At 37.9% G+C, this 16811-nt stretch overlaps 1 protein-coding gene across 3 annotated transcripts in view; it reads left to right on the top strand.

Moving 5' to 3' along the window:
- The window catches only part of INTS12 (integrator complex subunit 12), a 28171-nt gene extending 15506 nt beyond the window's left edge, over positions 1-12665 (top strand). For all 3 annotated transcript variants that reach the window (XM_017347377.4, XM_017347376.4, XM_008267527.5), the window contains 3 exons: positions 1038-1197; positions 6032-6178; positions 11975-12665. In XM_017347377.4, coding sequence (XP_017202866.3) covers positions 1038-1197; positions 6032-6178; positions 11975-12559 — 892 coding nt within the window. In that variant the 3' untranslated portion in view covers positions 12560-12665. The remainder of the gene's footprint in view (positions 1-1037; positions 1198-6031; positions 6179-11974) is intronic.
- The last annotated feature ends 4146 nt before the right edge of the window (positions 12666-16811 follow it).

The raw sequence follows: 16811 nt of genomic DNA on the forward strand, positions 1-16811 counted from the left end.
TATTCTTTTGAAATAGACTCTGTTCACCAGACTCTTTTTTTTTAATTATTTTTTCTGAATTGATAGCATAAAAAATGCTCTGGTACATATCATTTTCTAAAGCATCCTTAAGTATTTTCCTAAGGATAGTGGAAATGAAAGGAATGGATCATATGGGTTATTCTGAGTGGTGTTTTATAATATAGCTGCAAAAGTGTAAAAACAGATAATTCTGCTTAGTACAAAATACATTTACAAAAATAAATTTTAAGCTCCTTGATGCTAAGGATTATGTTTTTAGTTGTTAATGCCCTTAAACACTTAGCACAATAAAAAGATTGTCATCTTTGTTGATGTTTTCTTTTTAAAAATGTTAAATTCTGATTTTAAGAACTAAGTAAATATAATCTTATAGAGAATGAGTTTATGTGCTTCTGCTTTCAACATATATTTGTTTATTCATCCTTTGTCTACCTTGAAAGTTATTTTGTAAATAAGTAAATGTTAAAAGTAATGGGGAGAGTAATAGTAACTGTAATGCTCTATCAGCATTCTTACTATGAAAAGCCAAGACTATAGTGATAGCTTTTTGTGCTATTTTGATGCATATTTTGCTGTATTCAGTTCAGTCAACATTCATCAAGCACCTGTTTGCACAGTCATGTGCTGGGCTATAGATGATTATGTTTAGTTCTCAATTTTAGGTTGTTCATGTTGAAGAAGAGAGAGCAACATTTAGCTAACTAATATTAAGGAACTGAATAGAACTACAAAGAAAGTATATTTGAGACTGTTGAAGAACTTGTCAAGAAAGAAAAAAAATTACAATGTGATATGACAGGGAGAATATACCCACTTTTATTTGGGTATCTTTTATATTTATTAATGGTTGATTGTAAGCTTTAAAATAGCTGAAGTACTTGTGCAGGCTGCATGTTGGGATTTGTTATTTTGCTCTTTGGTTTTCCTTTTGTTTATTTACATACTAGAACAAAGCTGAAATGACTTAAATTGTTGCATTCAGGAAAGTATAATGTTCAGTGGTATATTCTTCTTAGGCAGATGACAGTAGCATCTGGTAATCAATTAGTCGAATGTCAAGAATGCCATAATCTGTACCACCAAGACTGCCATAAACCCCAGGTAACAGACAAGGAAGTGAATGACCCTCGCCTGGTGTGGTATTGTGCGCGATGTACCAGACAGATGAAAAGAATGGTAGGAGTCAAATTTTTCTCAACTTTAAACATTCTCTGTTGCTCTTTTGCTAATATGAGCTTTCAAGATCTGAACATTTATGATATTAAAAATATACACAATGTAACCTAAGATTATTTAAATGTGTGTAAAAACTCTAAAAAGTTCATGAAAAATGGAATTGAAAGATAATTTGTGTTTTCCATGAACCTTTCAAATTGCTCCCATATGCTATACATAAAGGATTTATGTGTCCATGCCTAAAGTCCATAGCATATTATATACATTTTTCTCTGTTCATCTTTTGACTTATTCCAATATAGATAAGCAAACAGGGTTGGAGACTCAGAAAAGCTGAATATTCCTTAGTAGAATGTCAATGTGTTTATAAGCATTTTAAGATACTGTGATTTACTGTGGAAAAGTGGTGAGATATAAAGCCTTAGTCTTGATGAGACTGGTAAGAAAATACAGCAGATGTCTACTCCTGAGCTTAAAATTCCAAACTTACAAGTTGTATACAGAAGCAATATTTATCTCTATCTTTCCATCTGTGTTTCTCTTTTCCTCAGTCTTTCCTTCTCATTGTCTTTGACTATTTATCTCATTCTCCCAGTGTACTTTCTTTTTTCTTTGTTCAATAAGAGTCCTTAATATCATACTAAAATGTATTTTCATTCTTTTTACTGAATAATTTTCTTTTTAAATAAATTAATAAGTTGCTGTCTACTTCAGTGACTTCTTTGAACCTTGCCCAGTCTCTTTTCCCATTCCTTAGACTGGGGACTCTTGTTAGAAGAGTTCTCATGTCTGTCAATTAAATGAGTTTCTACATAAAGTTGTCTGATCAAATATGCACTGTTAAAGTCATAAGTTCTTACTTAAAAGTTCAAGATATCCACTTTACTTTCATTGTTAAATCAGAAAAGAAGTGTGTATATATATATATATTCTTATGAAAAGTAATACAATCTCAGTAGTGTGTATACTTTTTGTTTGTTAATAGGAAATTTCTTTGACAAGGTAGATTTTGTCTGATCAGTCTGTTTTTTATTTATTTTTTAAACCCTAAATTGTTTCAGTTAAGCAATGTAGTACATTCTAGAATATTGATAAGAAGCCACTAGGATTCAGTAACTGTTTTTCTGTAGCTTTTTAACAGCTGAAGTAAGCTCAATTCTCCCACTTTTTTTGACTTAGTTTATACCTATTCTATATTTATGGTTCTAACCCTCTTTCTCGGTGAGATTCTACACCTGACTAGATATCTTACAGGCTGTTGAAGTTTAACCTCTTTAAAATTAAAATTGTTCTCTTCTCCATTCAGTTTGTCCTGCAGTTGCCTGAGCTAGAAGACATTATTGTTTAGAATTTTTTTTTCAATGTATTTATCTGAGAGACAGAGGGAGAGAGGGAAGGAGAGAAAGAAAGAAAGCCAGACAGAGAAAGCTTGTATTCACTGGTTCACTCCCCAGATGCCCTCAACAACTGGGGCTGGGATGGGTCCACAGCTGGGAACTAAAAATGCAATCTAGTTCGCCAGTTACTTGAGCCATCACTGCTGCCTCACAGGGTGTGTATTTGCATGAAACTCATCAGGAATCAGAACCAGGTATTGAACCCAGGCACTCTGATGTGGAATATAACCATATTAATCCGTTTCTTAACCACCAGGCTAAACAACTCCCCTGAAAATGTGATTCTTGATGCCTCTCTTAATTCCATATCTCTGTTCATAGATTTGTTAATGCTACCTCTTGTATATCTCCTAAACTTATTTATTTCTCTCTTATTACCCTATTCCACCAAATCTGTCATTACTTACGTATTACAGTAGTTCATAAAGAGTTCTCCTTGCTCCCTTTCAATTCACTTTGTTCACTATAACAATTAAAATTATTATTTTTAAATATCAATTTTATTTGCTTAACTATGCCAGAAACCTCTCAATTACTTATATAAGGTTATACTCCTTAGGCTGCATATATGAAACCTTTCTTTTTGACCCAAGTCTACCTTTGTGTCCTTCTTTGCTACCACTTCACCTATACACTCCACTCTGACCAAGCCAGACTAGAAGTGTAACATTCCCTGAACTTGAGGTAAGCTTTCAGCTCCAGATGTTTTGCTTATTAGCTTCTTCATGTCATCTGGCATACTGTTTATTCTTTATCTGCTTTACAAATTAAGTGTTTAATTCATTTATCAATAAGACCTGGTCTCATTCGTGAGTGGAAGTCAGGACTAGATATAGTCTATATTCTGTTGTTCTCATTGAAAGATAAGTTATTTGGAAAGAAACAGGGATTAGTACCAGAAATCAGTGGTTAGGCCAGTTTATGTGTCTGAGAGCCAAAATACTGAATGGGTAGCCATGACTAATATTAAAACATGACTAGAATGTACCAAGTGTAGATGTGGGAAAATACCAAAAACATGCTCTGAAGTAAACCTGAAGACCAGGATCCAGTAGACAGTTTAATGAGAGAAAGGAGATACTAAATCTAGTCATTCTTACTATAATTGCTTTTAGTGAGATTCCCATATATGAATCATTTATTGTTCCAAGGTATCTCAAAGATATGAAGAGCATCTGATAACCCCCTTCCCTTTACATTAATTTCCACAACTGGAAGAGGTTCTATAGTGCACAGTGTTGTAGAAAGATCTAGTGAAAAGGTTGTGATACATATTTAGCAGAGTCCAAAGTCATTTTTCAGTTCTATAATTTTCCTCTTTACTTAGTAATGGCTTTCACTACAGCACAAGGTCAGAGCCATGTTACTGATTGCGGGGTTTATCAATCTAAGATAATAATACACTCCTACTTGGCAGCATTTAGTAATACATTTTTTTTATTTCTGCTGCCATATTGATAATTACTGCCTGTGGACTCATCCTGAACTTTCTCTTGAGGATTCAGTGTGCCTGTTCTGCACTATGGAAAAACCTCAAAATGACTTAACATTTAACAGTAAATAATTTTTTTATCCCTTCTCTGCATATCAAACAATTTAAATGGTCTGAATTATATTTTAACTCACCTGGGTAACTCAGAAACTTAGAAATGTGTCTGAATCAGAGAGAAGTTCCAGTCTGGTTGCCATTTGCATTCTAGGCAAGGCTGGCCCCTCTCCACAGGCTGCAGTTTTTCACCAACCCACATGAAACTACATCAGACCTGAAGTCTTCCCCACATATCCAGTTACAGCCCTGGTGTTTTCTCCTTCCCTCCATCCCTGCCTCCCCCGCTTCTTTCCTGTTTATTTATTTGAGAGGTAGGGTAACAGACAGAGGGAGAAACACAGAGAAAGGTCTTCCATCCACTGGTGCACTCCCCAAATGACTGGAGCTGGGCCAGTCTGAAGCCAGAGCTTCTTCAGGTCTCCCACGCAGGTGCAGGGGCAAAAAAAAAAAAAAAAAGTGCCTGAATTTCAAGAAGAAAACTCTTTTAAGTCTTTAAAACTGGTTACATACGTGAGGACACTTTAAAATATTCATGGAAAACACACATTATCTTTTAATTACATTTTACATGAGCTTTTTTTATGTACTCAGTATCATCAGCTCTCTCTATATATAGATTAAGCATCTATGGATTCAACCAACTACAGATCAAAAATATTTTTTAAAAATTGTATCTGTACTGAACATATCTAGACTTTTTTCATTATTTGCTAAAGAATACAGTTTAACAACTATGTACATAGCATTGACATTGAATTAGGTATTTAAAGGTATTGGGGCCGGTCTGTAGCGCAGAGGATTAAAGCCCCAGCCTGCAGCACCAGCATACCATATGGGCGCCAGTTCGAGTCCAGGTTGCTGCACTTCAATCCAGCTTTCTGATAATGCTCCTGGGAAAGCAGCGGAGGACAGCCCAAATGCTTGGGCCCCTGCACACACGTGGGGGACCCAGAAGAAGCTACTGGCTTCTGGATTCAGATCAGCTCAGCTCTGACTGTGGCAGCCATTTGGGGAGTGAACCAGTGGATGGAAGACCCCTCTCTCTGTAACTCTGCCTTTCAAATAAATAAAATAAATCTTTTATAAAAAACTTAGGTGTTATAAGTAATCTAGACCTGAATTAAAATATAAGGATGCAAATACTACACCATTTTATATAAAGGACTTGAGCATCCATTAAGTTTAGTATCTGAGTGTAGACCTTGGAACCAATCCCCCACAGATACCCAGGGATGACTGTTCTTCAGCTTGTACTTTTCCTTTTTTAAAAAACAATTCAGGGGCCAGCACAGTTGCATAGCAGGTAAAGCCACTGCCTGCAGTGTTGGCATCCCATATGGGTGCCGGTTCAAGTCCTGGCTGCTCCACTTACGATCCAGCTCTCTGCTGTGGCCTGGGAAAACAGTAGAAGATGGCCAGGGTCCTTGGGGCCCCTGCACCCATGTGGGAGACCCGGAGGAACCTCCTGGCTCCTGGCTTCGGATCGCCACAGCTCTGGCTGTTGCAAGCATCTGGGGAGTGAACCATCAGATGGAAGACTTTCTCTCCCTCTCTCCACCTCTCTGTAACTTTGCCTTTCAAACAAATAAATAAATCTTAAAAAAATTCAATTTGTCTAGTTAAGATGGTTTTTAACCAACCCTAATATGCATGATTTCTAAAGCTTAATACTCTCTTTACTGTTTGGAAACTAATGAAATCTATAAAACCACTAATATAATGGTAAAAATAATTTGTCTACAGTCTATGTTTTCAGTGTCATCACAATACATTTTTAAATGTTCAACTGCATTTCAGTTTAGTGATGAGTCCTGTGATAGATGTTTATTATCTTCTTTGTATATTCAGTTACGATTTTGTAATTAATTTAATCTACTGATTTTTGCAGGCTCAAAAAACTCAGAAACCACCACAGAAACCAGCTCCTACAGTTGTTTCTGTAGCTCCAGCTGTCAAAGATCCATTGGTTAAGAAACCAGAAACTAAACTCAAGCAAGAGACAACTTTCCAAGCATTCAAGAGAACAGAAGTCAAGGTACAGATTCATTTTTGTCTTGATTTAATTTAGTTGATTAAACAATGGTTGCTTGTTGAAAATTTTGAGAAACTATATAATAAATGACTACTTGTTAGAAATTAAGACTACATTATTATTAGTCAGGAAGGGAACATTTTTTTTTAAGGCGGGCTGATTTCGGAACTCCCAACCCATTGCCTTTGCCACATTGTATGATTTGTTTTTTTTAGTAGAAAACATTTATTTAATAAATACAAATTTCCAAAGTACAACTTTTGGATTATAGAGGTTCTTCTCCCCATAACCACCCTTCTACCTGCAAACTCTCCCATCTCCTACTCCCTCTCCCATCCCATTCTTCATTAAGATTTATTTTTAATTATCTTTATATAATGAAGATCAACTCTATACTAAGTTAAGATTTCAACAGTTTACAGACACACAAAGTATAAAGTACTATTTGAAGACTAGTTTTACCATTAATTCTCATAGTACAGTCATTAAGGACAGAGGTTCCACATGGGGGGCAAGTGCACAGTGACTCCCATTGTTGATTTAACAATTGACACTCTTATTTGTGATGTCAGTAATCACCCAAGGCTCTTGTCATGAGCTGTCAAGGCTATAGAAGCCTCTTGAGTTCACAAACTCTAACCTTATTTAGACAAGGCCATAATCAAAGTGTAAGTTCTGTCCTCCCTTCAAAGAAAGGTACCTCTTTCTTTGATTTCCCAGAAGGGAACATTTAAATCATGACCTAACCTCTAACTCTGCTATTTCTCTTTCTATTATTAATAGGAACAGTCTATGTTCCTTATCATTCCTGTAGAGTTAAATATTGCAATAAAGAATTTAGTTCTAGTAACTCTGCTGTAGCAGCAGTTTTGATCTTTATACTACGTGTTGGCTGTTGAAGTTTTCTTCCTTATTATTTTCCTTTATAATCATCAACTTTCCTAGTTCTTACCTGTTATTCTGAGGAACCATGTAATTTAGTGACAGTATCATTCCTAGGTTTGCATCCTTGCAATCATAGTACGTTATTCTGTCCTGTTATTTTGATATCATGGAATGAAATATTTTTTAGCCCAATTTTGTAACAGCTGTTTTACTGAGTAAATTCCAAATTTAAGTATGGCACTGGGGCCGGTGCTGTGGTGCAGCAGGTTAACGCCCTGGCCTGAAGCGCTGGCATCCCCTAAGGGCACTAGTTCAAGACCTGGCTGCTCCACTTCTGATCCAGCTCTCTGCTATGGCCTGGGAAAGCAGTAGAGGATGGCCCGAGTCTTTTGGCCCCTGCACCCATGTGGGAGACCTGAAGGAAGCTACTGGCTCCTGGCTTCGGATCGGCACAGCTCTGGCTGTTGCAGCCAATTAAGGAGTAAACCTTCGGATGGAAGAAACCCCCCACTCTCTCTCTGCCTCTCCTCTCTCTGTGTAACTCTGACTTTAAATTAAATAAATACATCTTAAAAAAAAAGTATTGCACTAAAGATAGAAGAAGAAAAATTAGCCATGAATTCACGAATGACCCCAGAAAATGCTAAAGATATTACCTTGTCTGAATAGCTGTTTGGAAGCTCAAGAATCTTGGTGTGATTAAAAAATATATATAAATATAAAGTACTCTGAGAAAGATTCTGATAATTATATTTGAATGTCATTTATAATTTACTGGGAAAGAATTGATGTAAAGGGGATATTCATTATTGATTTATTATATCAGAACATAGTGAATTGGAATAGAAGAATAACGGATTTGGTGGAAGTAATTATAGGGGCTGCTTTTTCCATACATAATCATTTTCATTAGATTCCTATTACTAAAGGAAATCTTAAATGAAATCATTTAATGGCAAGTAAAAGACAACTTTGAGTGTCTTGTTTTGATTAAAAGGTTTTTGTGTTTTTACAATAAAAGTAAGATTTACTATAAAAATTTTTGTTTCCTTTCACACATAAAGAAGTAAATGGCTTTTCTAATTAGGATAATGGCAAGAAGCTATTTATAGTTAAAAATAATTGAGGGGTGAGCATATGGCACTCTTGGAAAATCTGTGCAATCACTACTTGGAAAACCTGCATCCCTTAGCAGGGTGCCTGGTTCAAGTCCTGGTTCAAGTCCCGGCTCCACTTTCTACTCCAGCAGCCTGCTAATTTATACTCTAAGAGGCAGCAGGTGTTGACTCAAGTGTTTGGATGCCTGCTACCCATTTGGGAAACCAAGATTGAGTTCCAGGCTCCTGGCTTTAGCCTGGCTCAACCGTAGCTGAAAGTATCAGTGGTAGAAGAACTCTGAATCTCTTTCTCCATCTCTCTGTCCTTCATATAAAATGAACATAAATTTAAAAATTTATTTTCCATACTAAAATTGTTAGAAATCACTGAATTTCCATTATTTGTCTTATTCTATTTTTATGTGTCCTATAGTATTGTAAATCAACTGTCATTCTGTTGAAAAGCAATACCAGGTCATTAAGACCAAATGCCAAGCCTATTCAATTTGCTTTCTTCTTTGTACTCAAGTGTTGGTCTTTTTAATTACTTCAGATGGGCTTTCATTTGTGAAATATTCTGAAAGATCATTTAGCCATATGGCAGTTTTATATTTAATATGAAGAAAAGGAAAAAATAAATCATAACTAAAAATTGAAAATTTCCCACACCTGTGTCCTTTTGATTTTTGACTGTTTCCCTGACTACCTTCATGGGTTCCTCTAAGAATTTATGATTTGTATAGTTTTTTTTATCTGAATAATATCATGAGATAGTTGTCATATTTCTGAAAAAAAAAAGGTCACTTTTCAGAGTATGTTAACAAGAATCTGGATTCTTACTCTTATAAAATGAATATCTCACAGCTGAATATTTTGATTGCTTTTCACATTGTTTTAAAATATTTACATGCAGACAGTATTGAAGGCTGCTAAAAATTTTTTATCAACTCTTTTAAAGTTCAGTTCTAGGTGCTGGCAGGTGGCATACCAGGTTAAGATACCACTTGCAATGCTAGCATCCTGTATGGGAATAAATACTCTTTTGAGTCTTGGCTGGTCTGCTTTCTTTTCTTTTTCTTTTTTCTTTTTTTTTTAAGACTTCTATCTACCTATTTATTTATTTGAAAGAGTTACAGAGAGACAGACAGAAACAGAGAAAGTACTTCCATCCACAAGTTCACTCCCCAGATGGGCACAACGGCCAGCACAGGGCCAGGCCAAACCCAAGAGCCAGGGAGCTTCATCAGAGTCTCCCACGTGGGTGGCAGAACACAAACACTTGGACCATCTTCTGTTTCTTTCCCCAGGCCATTAGCAGGGAGCTAGATCAGAAGTGGAACTGGCACCCATAAGTGATGGCAGTGTCACAGGCAGTGCTTTAACTTCCATGCCACAACGCCAGCCCTGGCTATTCTGCTTTCAATCCAGCTTCCTGCTAACGTACCTGGGAAGGCAGCAAATAATGGCCCAAGTACTTGTGTCCCTACATTCCATGTGGGAAACCTGGATGGAGTTCCTGGCTCTTGGCTTCATCCTGACCCAACTCTGGCTGTAGCATCCATTTGGAGAATGCAACTGTGGATGGAAGCTACCTCTCTCTATCCTTGTCTCTGTGTCTCTGTCTCTCCCTCTCCTTCTCCATCTCCATCTCCATCTCCATCTCTTTCTCTCTGTATCCCTCTGCCTGTGAGATAATAAATAAGTTTTTTAGAAAAAGTTCAGCTCCAAAATGTAATTGGACCTCTTTTTTTTTTTTGATTTTTTATTTATTTATTTGAGAGGTAGAGTTACAGACAGAGATAAGGAAAGACAGAAAGAAGGGTCTTCCATCTGCTTGTTCACTACCCAGTTGGCCACAATGGCTGGAGCTAGGCTAATCGGAAGCAAGAGCCGGGAACTTCTTTCAGGTCTTCTGTGTGGGTGCAGGGCCAGAGCACTTGGGCCATCTTCCACTGCTTTCCCAGGCCATTAGCAGAGAGCTGGGTAAGAAGAGGAACAGCTGGACATGGACTAATGCCCATATGTGATGCTGGCGGCACTGCAGGTGGAGGCTTAGCCTACTATACCACAGCATTGGTCCAAACTGGACATATTTTAAGCATGATAATAACCATTTTTAAAACAAAAATGTACTCTTTACCTTTCCCATAAACCCTAAACAGTTTTGCAAGTCTTCTTAAGTTTGAAGGTAGAAAGAGTGTCAGTAAGAAATTCAATTCAAAATTAATTTTAACCAAATGTGTTTTTTTCTATTGTGAAAGTAAAAATTTTCTTATGTGAAAAGGAGTAATATGTATTTATGAAATGGCATTGGTAATACCGGGAACTTGATTTGCCATCTTAGGAAGTACATCAAAGAAATTAAAGAGTTATAACCTCAAGAAATATGTGTAGGGGGCCAGCATTGTGGTGCAGTGGATTAAGCCACTACTTGCATCCCATCTTGGGAGTGTCCCAGCTGCTCTACTCCCAGTTCAGCTTTCCTCTAACATGTGTGGGAAGGCAGCAGAAGATGGCTCAAGTACTTGGGCCCCTGCCACCCTTGTGAGAGGTCAGGATAGAGTTCCTGGCTCCTTGATTCAGCCTGGCTCTGACCTGGTTGTTGCAGCCATGTGGGGAGTAAACTGGTGGATGGAAGATCTCTTTTTCCCTGTCACTCTGCCTTTCAAATAAATAAATCTTAAAAAATAAAATACATCTACAAGTGAGTTAGACCTACCCAAAATACCATTAGGCATTTAAACCTAATAGCATATAAAACCCTTTATATCAAAGCAGGAACCTCTTAGGTGATAGTTTTAATGAAAACATAGACAAGTAGTGTATAACTTATAATCTATTACAAAAAACAGGTCTCATAATTTTAGTTTCACAATTTGTCTATGTTTTCATAAGTTAGCATATATGTATATATTTGAACGATTGCTCAAAATTTGGGGGCAACTTTTGTTAAAAGATATGTTTAAAATTTATATATGACCATTTTCTTTTCATCATATATTAACTCGATAAATAATATTAAATGAATCTCTGAAACTCAGACATCTTCTGGATATCCTAGATGTGGGCATTTTTGTTCATTAGGAATAGAATTGATTTTATTTATATATTTGAGAGGCAGAGAAAGAGAGAGAGACTACATATTCCTATCTGCTGGTTTATTCCTCAGATGTCTGCTACAGCAGGGGTTGGGCCAGGCCAAAGCTAGGAGCTGGGAACTCAAACCGAATCTCTCACATGGGTAACAGGAACCCAATTACTTAAGGTATCACCACTTTCCCCCAGGGTTTACATAAGCAGGATAGTGGATCCAGGACCCAGAGGTGGATTTCAAACTCAGGTACTCCAACATGATATGTGGGTGTATTAACCATCTTGTTAACCACCAGGCCAAATGTCCACCCCAAGAGTGAAATATATTTTTGAAATAATTGTTAGTTATGTGGAGCAAAGTCTAAAGAACAGGATATTTTACTGAGTTAGGTCATAACCTTCTCGGGTGAAAAATAAGTTAAAACACTTAATTTGATTTGAAGCAATTCTCCAAAAGGAATTCCATGTATTTTATTTTGGAATCATTGTGGTAAGAACATACCATCCAAACATTTCTGCTTTGAAAACAGTAATGCTCACTAACTGTGGATATGTTTTGTTCCAAGTGTTTTCATCAAATCAGTTTCATAAAAGAAAACTAGTTTGGTGGTGTGATTTAAATTCCTGAAGTCATTACTCTGGTAACAGTTGTTATAAATGCAAGAATATTATGTAGGTATTGAGTGTACTTTGCACTAATGTAATATTTATCTTATTTTTTTAGACATCCACGGTTATTTCAGGAAATTCTTCTAGTACCAGTGTTTCCTCTTCGGTAACTAGTGGCCTAACGGGGTGGGCAGCGTTTGCAGCCAAAACATCTTCTACTGGTCCCTCAACAGCAAAATTGAGTTCTACAACACAAAACAACAGTGGAAAACCTGCTACCTCATCAGCCAGCCAGAAGCCTGTGGGTTTGACTGGTCTGGCAACATCTTCCAAAGGTGGAATAGGTTCTAAAATAGGTTCCAATAATAGTACAACACCCACTGTACCACTGAAACCACCTCCACCTCTGACCTTAGGCAAAACTGGCCTTAGTCGCTCGGTTAGTTGTGATAATGTCAGCAAAGTAGGTCTTCCCAGTCCAAGTAGTTTAGTTCCAGGAAGCAGCAACCAACTAAGTGGGAATGGAAATAGTGGGACATCAGGCCCTGGTGGAAGTACCACTAGTAAAAGTACTTCAGAATCTAGTAGCTCTTCCTCAGCATCCCTTAAAGGTCCGACTTCACAAGAATCACAGCTCAATGCTATGAAGAGATTACAGATGGTTAAGAAGAAAGCCGCCCAAAAGAAACTCAAGAAATAGGGTGTCCAAACAGGTGTGATGTTATAGTACCCAAAAGGTAAAAACTTATTACTAGAACATATATTGTTAAATGTACTGTAATTTAATAAAAATATTCATAATCAAATTTCTTTTGTTTCTTAAAATATTGTTATTTAGCAAAACTTGGAATCTTATTTTCAATCTGTCTTTAGTATTTTTATTTTAATAATTCCCCTACTTTATGAAAATAATGATTGATAATGACATTCTTGGTGAAACCTTCATAAGATTTGTAGTAAAAGCAGTTTTAAAGAGAAAAAAGTAGTTCATCTTCTAGCAAAGCCCCAAGTTGATCTTGCATAATGAGGTGCCTTACAGGGTGACAGAGGTGACTCATTGTGAAGTTTTCTGGTACTTTTGAGCGTTTAATATTTTGGGTGTTTATTGTCAGTACCCAGCCTCATTTTAACTAATTGTCTATCTTCCTCCAACTATTTTGTCACCATTTTCACAATTAACTTTTATTAACTTCCTGTAAGCCTGTCTTATCTTTGCCTGTTTTTTAATCACCTTAAATTATGTAGGGATTTATCCCAACCAGTAGGTAGTAAACTCTTATGCCCTTTTAAAGCAATACTCTTCACATTGTCCACTTTTCCCTACACTAATGTAATATATGCACATAGTATGTACTCAATGAATGTTGAATTTTCACTCATCCCACTCATGTACATTCCTGAGAATTCTTGAAAAAAAAACTATTTCCAAGAGCTTTTGTGAATGGAAATTATGACTTATTTACACATTATTTATACAGTAAAAGTAAAGGATATTTTATTTTTACTGCCTCCAAATTTTATAGCACTTTAATTTTAGATAACTTTGTATAAAACAAGCTCATATATGTATATGTATGTGTGTGTGTGTTTGTGTAGTGATTAATTCTTGATTTTTTTTATATTAAGTCAGAAAGTTCTATGGTTTGCATGTGATTTGTCTGTCAAAGGTTCATGTATGTTGATTATTAAGTGGTGAAGTCTAGTGGGAGGTGAATAGATTATTGGTTGGCACCACCCTTGGAAGGGATTAAGGTCATTCTAATAGGACCCCTGAATTAGTTCTTGCAAGAGGACTTATAAAAAAAGTCCGAGACTAACCCCTGAATTACTCTCTAGTTTCCTGTCTGTGTGGTGATCTCTCCCCTTTGCAAATACTTCAACCAGATGCCACCTGCCGTGAGGTGATGCAGCCAAGGAGATTCTTGTAAAAGCTAGTACTGTGCTATTTGGACTTTCAGCCTCAAAAACTGAGTTGAACAGCCTTCCCCCCTCTTTTTTTAAGATTTACTTATTTTTATTTATTATTATTTGAGAGAAATCTATCCGCACGTTCACTCCCCAAATGGCCACAATGTCAGGGGCTTGGCAGGCTGGAGCCAGGATTCTGAAACTTCATCAAGGTCTCTCACATGTGTTCATGGGCCCAAGCACTTGGGTCATCTTCTACTACTCCACAACACCAGCCCCAACACTCGTTTTTTATGAAGTTACCCAGTCACTGTTTTGTTTTGTGTGTGTATTTTTTAATGACATTTACCCTTTTTTTAAAAATGAAGAGTTTTGTTTTTTAATATTTTATCTGAAAGAGTAACAGAGAGATTGGCAGGGTTAGAAAGCAACAGATGTTCCATCTGCTGATTCACTCCCCAAATGGTCAAAATGGCAGGAGCTAGACCAAGCCGAAGCCACGAGTCAGGAATTCCATCCAGGTCTCCCACGTGGGTGGCAGAGGCTCAAGCACTCAGGTCATCTTCCACTGCTTTCCCAGGCACATTAGCAGGAAGCTAAATTGGAATTGGAACAGTTGGGACTCTAACTGATTCTCATGGGATGCCGGCATCACAGGTAGTGGCTTAACCCTCTGTGCCACAGTGCCGGCCCCTGGTATTATTTTGTAGTAACAGAAAACCTGACCAATACAGAAAATTGGTAACATGAAATGAAATTGTTACTGCAACTGCCTGGAAATGTGGGACTATCTTTGGGACTGGTTTATGGTCAAAGGTTGTAAAAGTTTAGAGGAGCAAGCTAGCAAGAAACCTGGAATATTAGCCGGTGCCGTGGCTCACACTAGGCTAATCCTCCGCCTTGCAGCGCCGGCACACCAGGTTCTAGTCCCAGTCAGGGTACCGGATTCTGTCCCGGTTGCCCCTCTTCCAGGCCAGCTCTCTGCTGTGGCCAGGGAGTGCAGTGGAGGATGGCCCAAGTCTTTGGGCCCTGCACCCCATGGGAGACCAGGATAAGCACCTGGCTCCTGCCATCGGATCAGTGCGGTGCGCCGGCGCACTGCGGCTGGCGGCAGCCATTGGAGGGTGAACCAACAGCAAAAAGGAAGACCTTTCTCTCTGTCTCTCTCTCTCACTGTCCACTCTGCCTATCAAAAAAAAAAAAAAAAAAAAAAAAAAACTAGAATATTGCAAGGGTATGAGGCATTTTGGGTGATCCTGTTGAAGGCTCTGAAAATGAGGAGACTAGAGAACTAGTCTTCAGATGAAAATGAAGATACCATTGGAAAATGGAGAAAAGATTGTCCTTAGACCATTGTAAAGAACTCAATCCATTGTGTCCATTCCCTAACTTTCTGGAAGCTGATTAAAGAGAATGACCCAGGGTATTTGACAAATTTATGAATAGTAAACCATTTGGTGTGCAACATGGGTTTTTTGCACTACTTTCAAGAGATTCAGGAACAAAGAGAACAGAGAACCAGTGGAGATCTGTGAAAAAATTCAAAGCTTGACAAAAAAAGTGTTGGAAAGAGAAGGGTACACCTGAACTACAAAAAAGATTAGTGCAAGGGCCAGCATTGTGGCATAGCTGGTGGATCTGCCATCTTCAGTGCCACCGTACCACATGGGCACTTGTTTGAGTTTCGGCTGCTCCATTTCCTTTCCAGCTTCCTGCTAATCACCTGCAAAAGGCAATGAGGATAGCCTAAGTGCTTGGGCCCCTGCTACCCACATGGGAGACCTGGAAGAACCTCCTGGCTTTGCCCTGGCCCTGCCCTGACCATTGCGGCCATCTGGGAGTGAACAAGTAGATGGAAGATCTCTGTCTCTCTTTGTCTCTCCCTCTCTCTCTCTAACTCTGTCAAATAAATAAATAAATAAATCTTGAAAAAAAAAAAAGATTAGTGCAGATAAAAGCCAGTTGCTTTGTATTGGGAAAATAGGGAAAATTCATTGAGGGCATCTCAGAAATGAGGCCACCCATTCCATCACAGGACCAGATGCCTTCTAGGGCAAATTGTTTCAGGGATGGGCCTCTGGATACTCTCCATGGGCTCACTGACCCTGACAGCTTTGGGGTTTTACTCTGTTTTCCATGGAAGTGCTTCATAGCTACAGTCATGGCTCCATTGAGTCCAGGCACTGTTCCTTCCAGCAGCAGGCCTTGATGACATTCACATGATGCTGTTTTTGATGATGCACAGAATGCAAGACTTACAGGGTAATGGTGGCATCCATCCATATTTCAAAGGAAAGTGTGGGAGACCAGGCAAAAGTTTGCCACATGGTGAGAACCTCTAATGGAGCAATGCCTGTGGGGCCATGAGAGTGAACCCACAGCAGGGACCCCAGAAAGCTAGAGTGGCCAGCAGTGTACAGTGTCCACCCAGGAATGCCCCCAGTATCAGCACGCAGCCCAAGACAGCAGTAGTGGCTCCTGAACTGCAAAGTCATAGGGGCAGAACTACCTGAATAACAGAGGGCTCATTTCTTTCCACAATGTATATAGGATGCCAGATTTGGGGCTCTAAGATTTAATATCTGCTTTGCTAGGTTTTGGTGTTGCTTTCAGACATTTTTTTTTTCAGAAGAATGTAAAGAATCTTATTTTGCACATAACATATATGCTTTAATAAATTAACTTACTTGATCCAAAAATCAACCCATATTAGAATTGAGCAAACTAAGAGTCGAAATGAAAAATCATTCAATAGATTACAGAGTTAGGAGCAAAACTCAGGAATTACTTTCTTTTCTTACCATTTTTTAACATATTTAATAAATATAAATTTCCAAAGTACAACTTTTGGATTGTAGCAGCTTTTCCCCCCATAACCTCCCTCCCACCCGCAACATCCCATCTCCCACTGTCTCTCACATCCCATTCTTCATCAAGATTCATTTTCAATTAGTTTTATATACAGAAGATCAAATTAGTATATATACCAAGTAAAGATTTCAACAGTTTGCACCCACACAGAAACACAAAGTGTAAAGTAATGT

This window comes from Oryctolagus cuniculus, chromosome 8 (assembly GCF_051225735.1).
Source record: "Oryctolagus cuniculus isolate XC-2025 breed Fujian yellow rabbit chromosome 8, ASM5122573v1, whole genome shotgun sequence".
Classification (NCBI taxonomy): Eukaryota; Metazoa; Chordata; class Mammalia; order Lagomorpha; family Leporidae; genus Oryctolagus; species Oryctolagus cuniculus.